At 42.2% G+C, this 13,375-nt stretch overlaps 1 protein-coding gene across 1 annotated transcript; it reads left to right on the plus strand.

Annotated features, from left to right (window-relative positions):
- Positions 1–344: 344 nt before the first annotated feature.
- Positions 345–13,065, plus strand: gdpd1 (glycerophosphodiester phosphodiesterase domain containing 1). Its single transcript, XM_038961644.1, has 11 exons — positions 345–486; positions 1,412–1,569; positions 1,735–1,777; positions 4,733–4,868; positions 5,422–5,467; positions 5,551–5,672; positions 5,791–5,880; positions 6,114–6,247; positions 11,672–11,737; positions 11,930–11,981; positions 12,081–13,065. The coding sequence occupies exons 2-11, from the start codon at positions 1,434–1,436 to the stop codon at positions 12,225–12,227; spliced, it is 972 nt and encodes a 323-aa protein (XP_038817572.1). The 5' UTR covers positions 345–486; positions 1,412–1,433; the 3' UTR covers positions 12,228–13,065.
- The last annotated feature ends 310 nt before the right edge of the window (positions 13,066–13,375 follow it).

Here is a 13,375-nt window from a genome sequence, read left to right on the forward strand (position 1 = left end):
AAAAATAAAAATACATTTTTTTAAAGTATTTAACTAGCCTTATTTACAATGACGGCCTACCCCGGCCAAACCCTAACCCAATTGTGCGCCGCCCTATGGGACGCCCAATCACGGCCGGTTGTGATACAGCCTGGAATCGAACCAGGGTCTGTAGAGACGCCTGTAGCACTGAGGTGCAGTGCCCTTAGACCGCTGCGCTACTCGGGAGCTTTGTTTACTGATTTAATATTTTTTTCAAGAAAAGTATAAGGGAGTTGTACTCCAGTCTAGTAGGTGGCGGTAATGCCACATTTATTGTATGCCAACCGCCGTTAAACCTCATCAAATAAGAAGATTATGTCATCTGTCGTTGAAGCGAAGATTGTTCTGTCTGTGGTTGCAGTTTTAGCTGTAATAGCGTTCAGCAGACAGGACTTGCATAAACCTTGGCGTTCACCGGGCAGAAGTTTCCACATATCCAGAAGAAAAGTTAGTTTGCTGTCAAAGGTAAAATGCAATTTGTTGGCTCACACATTCACTAACGTTTTAGCTCATCTACACGGACGGCATCTGTCATTCAATTGCTAGCTATTTGTCATCATTATTGTATCTTCGGCATGTACTGTGCCGTAAAGCTATCTCTTGGTTATGACTCAGTTCTATTCAATGATGTATATAAATCATTGGTTACATTGCATTACACACAATAGCCATTGATTGGACAAAGGCAGCTTCTGTAGGGGGTGATTTTGTTAAGAGCCCCGACGCTCGGTCTGAACATTAACGCATCGCTTGCGGTATGGTTTTGGAAGCTTAAGGACCTTTTTCATATCGACGATAAATAATTTTTGAAAAAACAAAAGGTTAAAATGACACACCTTTTTTTTTATAGGGTCAGGGTTCCAACACCGCCATATTTCCTTGTTACAACTCTTGGTTACGGAAACAGACGGAAGACCGAGTGAACTAACGTTAACGTTACCTGTACTAATTAGTTAGCTATCTGCGTCTCAGAACACCTGTGTGTAAAACGGAAGACAGACGCCACCAACGTGTTGTCACTGAAAAAAAACTGTCGGCTGTAAATGTATTGAAACCGGTTTAAACATTCTACATTAAGTGTTTGTTTTGCATGTATTACATTATTTTGATGTGATATGAAAGGAATTTGTTTCTAGAACTGTACCGCAATTGAGATTCGATTCACGTTTAAATGGAGTATTTGGGTGCTTTGGCTTCCAAACAGAACATGTAAGGTCCTTGGACTAAGCAGTAACAGGCAACTTTAGTCCAATATTGGGCTACTGTACAGCAGTATGAACGTGTGCATTTAAAAAAATGTAATCCGACCTACTTATTAAAGCTGAATCATGGTGACTTATCAGTATTTGCTAGTATAGCTATGCTTGACCATGCATGTTACCTTTCCCAGTTGAGCTAAAGGAGAATCAGAGATGTGTGCTGCTCTCTACGTGCTGTCTACGGTGATGGGGTATGTGCTCACCTCTGCCTTGTTATTGAAATGCCCAACACTTCTGCATCGGCGGAAGAGAGAGCCATTCCTGAGCAGACACATATCCCATCGTGGAGGTGAGTATTGCTGGAATCTTGCTTCATCCATACATGACACATCCATGAAACGAACTACAAAAGGCAGTGTTGTTCCTGAAGACATCTTGCTAACTTGGCTCACACCAACTCCGTTTTAGGAACCTCTAATTTATGAATTCCTTTCTGTCATGTCTGTATTTGCAGGGGCAGGTGAAAACCTGGAGAACACCATGGCAGCTTTCAAGCAGTGAGTCAAGTCCATATCCTCCCATTGATTCGTGCTGCATCATGTCATGTTTAACATAGGCCAACACAGGAGGATTAGGCTAAATATTCAGACTAACAGCAAGCAATGCCATAAGCAGATAACACATGGAACTGAATTGATGGTAAACCTACGCTATCAATGGAGGAAGTAGGCAGATGGGACTGGATGTCCTTATGGGTAAAATATAATTCTGCTGAATGTATTATTCAGCTTGCCAAAATTACTCATATCATCAAGTTTTATTGCTAGTAGAGGATGATTGTGTGTAATAGTAGTCCAGACTCAAAAGTATGAATCATGTCACGTCGGTGTGCTGGAGTGCTTTATCATGTACTGTGTGTGGCTGTTGCAACTGACAGATCAGACCATATTTTGACACACATGACACCAACAATGTTCAAATAGGAGCAGTAGTGGTTCATGGGTAAAATCATTGTGGAAGCCAAGCCAGAAAAAAAATAGCCATATTTCAACCTATATGTTGGTAATTGCGTTGTTTGCTCTATAACCTGTTAGTTCATATGCCTTGCCACCGTGATACACTGCATTCGGAAAATATTCAGACCCCTTGACCTTTTCCACATTTTGTTACGTTACAGCCTTATTCTAAAATGGATTAAATCTGTTTTTTTACCCTCAATCTACACACAATACCCCATAATGACAAAGCAAAAACAGGTTTAGACATTTTAGCAAATGTATAAAAAAAACTGAAATCACATTTTCATAAGTATTCAGGCCCTTTACTCAGTACTTTGTTGACGCACCTTTGGCAGCGATTACAGCCTCAAGTCTTCTTGGGTATGATGCTACAAGCTTAGCACACCTGTATTTGGGTAGTTTCTCCCATTCTCTGCAGATCCTCAAGCTCTGTCAGGTTGGATGGGGAGTGTCGCTGCACAGCTATATTCAGGTCTCTCCTGAGATGTTCACGGTCGGGCTCTGGCTGGGCCACTCAAGGACATCCGGAGACTTGTCCCAAAGCCACTCCTGCATTGTCTTTGTTGTGTGTTTAGTCGTTGTCCTGTTGGAAGGTGAACCTTCGTCAAAGTCTGAGGCCCTGAGCTCTCTGGAGCTCAGCAAGGATCTCTCTGTACTTTGCACTGTTCATCTTTCCCTCGATCCTGACTAGTCTCCCAGACCCTGCCGCTGAAGAACATCCCAACAGCATGATGCTGCCACCACCATGCTTCACCGTATGGATGGTGCCAGGTTTCCTCCAGACGAGTTTCATCCGACCAGAGAATCTTGTTTCTCATGGTCTGAAAGTCCTTTAGGTGCCTTTTGGGGAACACCAAGGGGGCTGTCATGTGCCTTTTACTGAGGAGTGGCTTCTGTCTGGCCACTCTACCATAAAGGTCTGTTTGGTAGAGTGCTGCGGAGATGGTTGTTCTTCTGGAAGGTTCTCCTATCTCCACAGAGGATCTCTGGAGCTCTGTCAGACTGACCATCGGGTTCTTGGTCACCTCCCTGACCAAGGCCCTTCTCCCCCGATTGCTCAGTTTGCCTGGGCAGCCAGCTCTAGGAAGAGTCTTGTTGGTTCCAAACTTCTTACATTTTAAGAATGATGGAAGCCAGTGTTTTTGGGAACCTTCAATGCAGCAGACATTTTTTGGTACCCTTCCCCAGATCTATGCCACGACACAATCCTGTCTCGGAGCTCTACGGACAATTCCTTTGACCTCATGGCTTGGTTTTTGCTCTGACATGCACTGTCAACTGGTGTGTGCCCTTCCAATCAATTGAATTTACGACAGGTGGTCTCCAATCAAGTAGAAACATCAAGGATGATCAAAGGAAACAGAATGCACCTGAACTCAATTTCGAGTCTCATAGCAGAGGGTTTGAATACTTGTCTAAATAAGTTCAGTTTTTTATTTGTAATACATTTCCAAACGTTTCTAAAAACCTGTTTGCTTTGTCATTATTGGCTATTGATTGAAAATCAGTCAATCAGTACTCTTATTTTTGTTTTCCTAGGTTACCTGGCTAAAATGTTGCTCGCTTACCTAACTTCCTTCATGGGCAACGATGAGCAAGTTAGTTAACGTTAGCCTACTACGTCTAGCTACATATTGAACTTCCATCCTCTCAAGGGCCAGGCGCACAATGTATAAATGAATGGTTATATCAGAATCGCCATTTATAATCATTGGCCCGTATGTTGAATTAAGTAAAACCACAAGTCGAAATCCCTATCTCCATCCATGGCTAATTTGAGAAAGACACGAGTTTAGCTAGCTAGGCACCGGAGGACAAAGACACGAGGTAACAATTCAAGTTTTCTATCAATGGTGTTTTGCTTTTGGTGTGAATTAAAATCCAAACTGGCTTTCCTTGACACTTATTTTTGGTGCGTCAGGACCATTCACAATTTAGCTCAATGCTGATTTTTGTCTGTTAACTTTTTTTTTTATCAAGGGAGGCCAAATGCTCGCTGGCTTCCCTTGTATTCAATGCTACAGGCGGCAACAATGTCGTGACCAGACAGCATCAGATAGATGGGCTACACATACAGAGATAGAGGGGCGACGTTTCGCTCGCTCGGATGCTTTGTCCGGTGAGATGCAATGAAGGAAAATTATGAAACACAGAGAGACGAAATATGCATTATTACTTATTTTGGTAAATGCACACCACTTTGAAGTGTGGGTAACCGAGTTGAATTGGTTAACCTCACTCTTCGGCTTGAAATGCCAACGACTTGCTAGCGTTGCGGTGGTGTAGTTGGCTATGGCATTGTCAAGAGGGTGGTTGAGTGTTTGCAAGACAGAGGACGCACGATAAATCCCAATAAGGGAGGAAGATGTACTGTTCAGCACGCAGCGTTGATGTCCATTACGTGTGTGTACCCTGTCTATATTTGTTGACGCTATCCTCAACTTCCTGCTGGTGGGGTATATGTGTGTGATTGTCTCCTTTACATGTGTCCAGTGCAGTGGACCTTGGCACTGACATGCTGGAGCTGGACTGTCACATGACCAAGGACGAGCAGGTGGTCGTGTCACACGATGCCAACCTGGAGAGGTCGACTGGCGTCAGTGCCCACATCTCTGACGTGGCCTACGCCGTGAGTATCGCAAGGTTGGCTTCTCAACAGCCATAAAAACTTAGCCTACGTACTTTACCTAGGCCTCATTGAGGCAAGTGGTCCGTAAGGCCTCCAAGGTCCCTCCATTTCTTCCTGTCTTGGGCTATTTTAGACGCTAGTTTCCATGTCTTGAACTCCGCTTTCATATAATTCTACTCCCAAGTCTTTTGATGCATTTATCTCCCTATTAGAATAGATCCTGTCAAAAGTTTACTCAGATTTTTGACCAAAGAATACATCTCAAGGGATTAATGTTGTCACGCTACCAGTATCGCAATAATACAATACCAGATTTTCCTTGGCAAGAAAGAGTACACTTAGCAGACTAAACTCTATGGTCCTTTTTGATAACCTACTTTTGTAAAATATTGTGTGCTATAGCTTGCAAAATAAACACGTGACATAAGGCTGTTTTTTCCAACATTAGGAGTGTTTTCCTCAAATAATAAGTCTGCTTCATGTTTTGTTTCTTTTTCTTCCTTCCTGGTATTGTGACAACACAAAATGTGTGTAATATGTTTGTTCTCTACAGGATCTGCCTCCTTACCTGTGCAAGCTTGGTGTGACTTTCCAGAGAGGTGAGTATCACTGTTTGTATGTAGTACATGCTGCTTTGGCAGGTGTGGATGTGGTCTTAATTTTTCCCTGTGTGTGTCTACAGAATGCGTCTGTGAGGGAGGGGATGACAAACGCATTCCTCTCCTCAGGGATGTGTTTGAGGCCTTCCCTAAGACCCCTGTCAACATTGACATCAAGGTCAACAATGACACCCTTATCAAGAAGGTGTGGCCTGGGGTTAGACATTTCAGGAAAGAAGTGGGTGCTTTGAGTGTGTGATGGGGTAAGTGATCTCATCAAATGGTTGTTCTCATTGTGGGTTGTGAACTTGTTTGTTCTGCAGGTCTCTGAGCTGGTTGTGAAGTATGACAGAGAACACATCACTGTTTGGGGCAACTCTAGCAACCAGATTGTGCAGAAGTGTTACAAGGAGGTACCCAATGGCTAATTTCCTTGTATAATGATATAATCTGTTGTATGCTTGATAATATTTACCTTGATCAACACAAAATTGGAAATTCTATTTGCATGTTTTTATGATGGGTGTTTGGGAAGAACCTTTTTAGCACATAGGAGGACCGAGTTCTTTGTCATACTAGGAAAGCTGGATTGTGGACTTTTTTAAAATTTTTATCACCACCTTGTACTTTCCTGTCTGTGTTGTAGAACCCTCGTATCCCAGTGCTGTTCAGCATGCGCAGGGTTCTAATGCTGGTGGGTCTCTTCTACACCGGCCTTCTGCCATTTGTGCCCCTCAAAGAGCAGTTCCTGGAGATCCCCATGCCCTCCATCGTCACTAAGTATGCAACACCCAGAGAGACACACACACTTTTAACTTAGCTTAGGCCATCATTTTACATGTAACACCTATCCTCCTTGGTTCTAGTGTTTGTTTGACTCGTTTTACTTGATATTATGAGGCATGTCTTACCTTGCTTCAAAGTAGCCTAGCCAAAATTAAACTATAGAAATGTGGAGGCAATTATTTTACAAATATTTATTTTTACGAAGTAGGTTGACAGAGAACACATTCTCATTTACAGCAACAACCTGGGGTTATAGTTACAGGAGAGAGGGGGGATGAATGAGCCAATTGGATGTCTATGTTTTTAAGTGCCTTGCTAAAGATCGACGTAAAGAAATCCACAGGGGCTGGTTCACTTGACCTCTTCTTACTACAGCTCTCTGCCACACTCATTGTTGAATCTTTTAACTTGACAATTGCTCCTGGTGTTATCCCTAAGGTTTGGAAAGCGGCACATGTCCTCCCGACTTAGGTAATTACGGTCCAATCTCCAAGTTATCTTACCTAGCCAAAGTATTAGAATCTCTGACTCACTCCCAGCTAATAATAACTCTTCTAAATATGCACCAATTTTGTTTTGGATCTGGACATGACACTGTTTCAGTTACTATGGTAACTGAAGTGTGCAAAGCTGTCAAGGCAAAGGGTGGCTTTTTGAAGAATCTCAAATATAAAATATATTTTGATTTGTTTGACACTTTTGTTTTGGTTACTACATGATCCCATATGTGTTATTGCATAGTTTTGGTGTCTTCACTATTATTCTCCAATGTAGAAAATAGTAAAAATATAGAAAAACTCTTGAAGGAGTAGGTGTTCTAAAACTTTTGACCGGTAGTGTATGTTCTGTAATTCATGGACATTTTTCTCAGATGGGCTACATATTCACTCATTGGATGGTTCTCTCATCGAGCGGGTTCCTGCCTATAAATATCTGAACATTTTGATTGATAAAGATCTAATGTTTAAAAAAAAAAACTTACTGATGAGCTAGTTTAGAAGCTAAGATTTAACGTGGACTTCTTTTTTAGACAAACTCAGCAAAAAAAAAAAAAACTTTTTCAGGACCCTGTCTGTCAAAAATAATTCGTAAAAATCAACTTCACAGATTCAGGGGAAAGGGTTTAAACACTGTTTCCCATGCTTGTTCAATGAACCATAAACAATTAATGAACATGCACCTGTGGAACGGTCGTGAAGACACAAACAGCTTACAGACGGTAGGTAATTACGGTCACAGTTATGAAAACTTAGGACACTAAAGAGGCCTTTCTACTGACACTGATAAACATCAAAAGAAAGATGCACAGGGTCCCTGCTCATCTGTGTGAACGTGCCTTAGGCATGCTGCAAGGAGGCATGAGGACTGCAGATGTGGCCAGGGCAATAAATTGCAATGTCCGTACTGTGAGACGCCTAAGACAGCGCTACAGGGAAACAGGACGGACAGTTGATCGTCCTCGCAGTGGCAGACCACGTGTAACGCCTGCACAGGATCGGTACATCCGAACATCACACCTGCGGGACAGGTACAGGATGGCAACCACAACTGCCCGAGTTACACCAGGGACGCACAATTCCTCCATCAGTGCTCAGACTGTCCCACAGACTGAGAGAGGCTGGACTGAGGGCTTGTAAGGCAGGTCCTCGCCAGACCTCACCGGCAACAACGTTGCCTATGGGCACAAACCCACCGTCGCTGGACCAGACAGGACTGGCAAAAAGTGCTCTTCACTGATGAGTTGCGGTTTTGTCTAACCAGGGGTGATGGTTGGATTTGTGTTTATCGTCGAAGGAATGAGCATTACACCGAGGCCTGTACTCTGGAGCGGGATTGATTTGGAGGTGGAGGGTCCGTCAATGTCTGGGGTGGTGTGTCACAGCATCATCGGACTGATCTTGTCATTGCAGGCAGTCTCAACGCTGTGCGTTACAGGGAAGACATCCTCCTCCCTCATGTGGTACCCTTCCTGCAGGCTCATCCTGACATGACCCTCCAGCATGACAATGCCACCAGCCATACTGCTCATTCTGTGCGTTATTTCCTGCAAGACAGAAATGTCAGTGTTCTGCCATGGCCAGCAAAGAGCCTGGATCTCAGTCCAATTGATTACGTCTGGGAACTGTTGGATCGGAGGGTGAGGGCTAGAAATGTCCGGGGACTTGCACGTACCTTGGTGGAAGAGTGGGGTAACATCTCACAGCAAGAACTGGCAAATCTGGTGCAGTCCATGAGGAGGAGATGCACTGCAGTACTTAATGCAGCTGGTGGCCACACCAGATACTGACTTACTTTTGATTTTGACCCCTGCCACCTTTGTTCAGGGACACATTATTCAATTTCTGTTAGTCACATGTCTGTGGAACTTGTTCAGTTATGTCTCAGTTGTTGAATCTTATGTTCATACAAATATTTACACATGTTAAGTTTGATGAAAATAAATGTAGTTGAGAGTGAGAGGTTTCTTTTTTTGCTGAGTTTAGAGCTTGCCTTACTATGGTGACACCATTTACCAGAATGCAGCAGCCACTACTTTTAAACCTTTGGATGCCTTCTACCATATCGCCCTTTGCTTTATTACAGGTGAGTTTTAATACTCATCACTGCATCAGAAGGTCGGCTGGACCTCACTAAAGTCCTGTCAATCAGTCACTTTGTTACCCCCCTTGTTTGCAAAGCTCTGCTTCACATGCTTCCAGCATACCTCACTTCACTGTTGAAATATACTGAGCAGAAATATAAACGCAACATGCAACAATTTCAAAGATTTGACTGAGTTACAGTTCAGTTAATTTAAATGTGTCCCTAATCTATGGATTTCACATGACTGGGAAAACAGATATGCGGATCAGAAAACCAGTCATTATCTAGTGTGACCACCATTTGCCTCATGCAGCTCGACACATCTCCTTCGCATAGAGTAGATCAGGCTGATTGTAGCCTGTGGAAAGTTGTCCCTTTCCTCTTCAGTGGCTGTGCCTAGTTGCTGGATATTGGCTGGAACTGGAACATGCTGTTGAGCCAGAGCATCCCAAACATGCTCAATAGGTGACATGTCTGAGTATGCAGGCCATGGAAGAACTGGGACATTTTCAGCTTCCAGGAATTCTGTACAGATCCTTGCGACATGGGGCCGTGCATTATCGTACTGAAACATGAGGTGATGGCGGGTTTGACTGGCACAACAATGGGCCTTTGGATCTTGTTACTGTATCTCTGTGCATTCAATTTGCCAGCGATTTTAAATTGTGTTCGTTGTCCGTAGCTTTTGCCTGCCTTACTATAACCCCACGGCCGCCATGGGGCACTCTGTTCAAAACGTTGACATCGCACACACGACGCCAAACGAGGTCTGCGGTTGTGTGGCCGGTTGTACGTACTGCCAAATTCTCTAAAACAACGTTGGAGGCGAATTTAAATTCTCTGGAAACAGCTCTGGTGGGCATTCCTACAGTCAGCATGCCAATTGCACACTCCCCTTCAACTTGAGACATCTGTGGCATTGTGTTGTGACAACTGCACATTTTAGAGTGACCTTTTATTGCCCCCAGCACAAGGTGTACCTGTGTAATGACCATGCTTCTTGAAATGCCACACCTGTCCCGTGGATGGATTATCTTGGCAAAGGAGAAATGCTCACTACCAGGGAGGTAAACACATTTTTTTCACTAAATTTGAGAGAAATAAGCTTTTTGTGCATATGGAAAATATCTGGGATCTTTTGTTTTAAGCTCATAAAACATGTGACCAACGGGCCTTACTGCTTAAATATAGCCTTTTGGCTGTGAGACGATATGCTTGCTATTGTTGTATGTTTCAATTAAGCTCTTAATGAAACATTTGTTCCGCGTATGCATGCGTAGTATTTAAGGCTGTCACGTAATTTTACTGTTTGAAACTAACTTAACCAGTTAACAGGCAGTTAAAGAGGGTCGGCTAAAAATATACATTTGCATGCCTAGCATAAACCATTTTTAAAAAACACCTGTTTATAAAAATATTTATTTTCTCTTTCGAATTATAAGAACATGTAAACCTTTTTTAAAATCGGAGTTCTGCTGTGTATTTTATCTCCACATGTGCTATCACCAGCAGCAGGAGCCTCCCTCTTAGGCTTGAGTGAAGTGAGTTCGAAAAGTGTTTACAAATACCAACTTTATATGTCCGAACTCGGAATCAAATAGGCTTCCACCAAAAATGATATGGTCACTGTTTTAGAACGTTTATTTTTACTTTCTGCATTTTTCCCATCAGGCAACTTGATTATCAGATGTCTGTGTAAACAGGATTATTAGGGAAATTGTTGTTCTTGCAAGGCATGCAAATGTTTTAACCACTACTATATTAAGCTGTCATTTTACAATCATAAACGTAATCAATGATTCTAACCAGTAGATATTTAGTCGGGTATCTTATTGTAAGATAAGTGGCGCCCTACCTCCCCTCACAATACCCTCATGTTGTCAGAGACTCCATGCGGGTATTGTGAGGGGAGGTAGACTGTTTTATCTGCTACCGCACGGCAAGCGGTACCGGAGCGCTAAGTCTAGGACCAAAAAGCTCCTTAACAGCTATTACCACCAAGCCGTAAAACTGCTGAACAATTACTCAAATGGCCACCGGACTATTTACATTGACACCCCCCCTTCCATTTGTTTTGTACACTGCTGCTACTTGCTGTTTATTATCTATGCATTGTCACTTCACCCCTATCTACATGTACAAATTTACCTCGACTAACCTGCACATTGACTCGCTATCGGTATGTATGTAGCCTCGTTATTGTTATTTTTTAAACAAAATTTGTTAAAGTATTTAACTCTTTCTTGAACTGCACTGTTGGTTAGGAGCTTGTAAGTAAGCATTTCATGGTAAAGTCTACACTTGTTGTATTCAGTGCATGTGACAAAGTTTGATTTGTTCTCTCTAGCCACTGGCTCTCCTCCCTCTCAAACTCTTGTTATCTGGAACCACAGGTTGCCGTTTGAAAGTTGATCTCTGGGCACAGTTAAATGATTCAAATAACATGCCTGTTTGTTCTCTGGATTGTAAATACTTTCCAATTTGGAAGTAGGCCAAACAGCAGGGATCAATAATAAATGCCTTTCCATTTAAAGCAGCTGAATTTGGACGTAAACAGAGGTTGAGGCCACTGGTTTGTTATAAGCTAGCCATTTTTATTTTTCCTTTTTGTTCACCGGAGGGGCCTTTTCAAATGGATATTGTGAGATTCTGTACATTTTTCTTTTTACCCAGAGTCAGATGAACTCATGGATAGTGCTGGTGTACCTGTAGACTGTCATTGTGCTAACGCAAAACCTCCTCTATCCCTTTAAAAGAGGATTGATCTGTTTAAGAAGTGAGCTTTTGATTTCTTTATTTTCACTTATGTATTGCCTGTGTTGTTTGATTCCACAGACATCTTATGAGGGATCCTGATAAGATGACCAAGAGTCAGCATGTCATCACCTGGCTGGCAGATACGTAAGTGTAATAGTCTGAGATTACTGTACCCTCCACTTGGAACAACTGCTCCATTGCACCCTTCAGAAGGAGCTCACATAGCATTACGTTTAGACTTCCGATCAGTGGTTGTCTGTAGCTGTGGTCCAGAACAGGTGATATGTATCATAAATGACGAGGTTCATTAATCAGGGTCTAAACTTTCTCATGCAGCCTGCTGATGAGAAGAGCTCTGTTCAATCACCTAACAGCAAGGGGAATACAAGTAAGGCCATTCTGACAACTGCTATCGATTTTGCTTTTCATCACAGTCACGTTGTATAATATGCTCTGCTCGTGCTCTTTTTTTTATTTTTTATTCCAGGTTTATGTCTGGGTGCTGAACGACGAGAAGGACTTTAAGAGAGCCTTTGACCTGGGAGCCACAGGGGTCATGACCGACTACCCCACAAAGTTGAGGGACTTCATGGAGAAGAATGGCACTGCTAAATCACTAAATAAACTAGACTGAATGATCTGCCAAAGTTGCCACTTCCCCACCACTAAAGCCAACTGACTTGTCAAACTATCTCCAGACTCCATGTAGATACAGCACTGTTTGAACACCACCACAGGCAGCTAAGATTATTTGGCCCTTTGTCCTGCACGTCAACTGGGCAATACGCCTTGTTAGTGTATCTACTTTTACAGTAAGGTTTTGTTATGTTTGATTTAATTTAACATGGTCAGTTCAGATGTTAATCGTAGTTGAGGGATATTTGATCCAAGAAGTGGTTCAATATTCAAGTATGTCGTTGTGTTTTGCTGTTTGACAGATAATGCACACATCTGTCTTATTCAAGACTTATTTCAGTGCCAGTCTGTTTGTGCTATAATGCCATCTCCATTGCTCATAGTTGAGCCTAACAATGAGTGAAAAGGAGTTGGCATGATAGCAAAAATACTGGCATTACAATTAGTCTTGAATTTATGTAATAGTAAAGTGATAATTATTTTCACCTGCAGAATCAATAGAATTGTAAGTGTTTTAGTTTTTGCAATTTTAGAAATATATATATTTTTTTAGTTAAATATTGATTGTAAAATTGTATTGAAATATGAAATGCATTTGAAGTTTGGTCGTGCTGTAAAGACAACTCTCCAGAAAGGTGCATAGACTTGTATAAAACACGGGAAAGGGATAGATGTGTACAGTTACTGGAGTTAGAACAGGTGACCTATTGAAAGGGCAACAGTCAGACGTTATATCAGGGAAAGATGTTTAATCAGAATGAAGCCATAGGACATGGAAAATGTATGACAATTCAAAGTGTTAGAATTAATGATTAAAGTGATTTTCTGGATGTTTTGAATAATTTCAGCTAGTTGTTTTTGAGCTCACCCGGCAACCTCAATGGACTATACTGTACTGACCTGAACCCGCCTCCCACTTTAAGCTTGCAACCTCATTGGGCGTTATTCCACCTGCCAATTAACATTGTCCATCAGGTCTGGTTGTTGCAGGAAAGTTTACATAGATGGGAAGGAGAAGCGGGATCAGCAACAAGTCAATTTGATTGGAACACATGATTGCTAGAGAACAAAGACAAAAGGCTGGTCATTGTTTTTTTGTTCGATCATAAATTTCGATTTCGAAAGTTAACGCAGTTGCGTTTGGTT

The sequence above is a fragment of the Salvelinus namaycush genome, chromosome 23 (genome assembly GCF_016432855.1).
Source record: "Salvelinus namaycush isolate Seneca chromosome 23, SaNama_1.0, whole genome shotgun sequence".
Taxonomy (NCBI): Eukaryota; Metazoa; Chordata; class Actinopteri; order Salmoniformes; family Salmonidae; genus Salvelinus; species Salvelinus namaycush.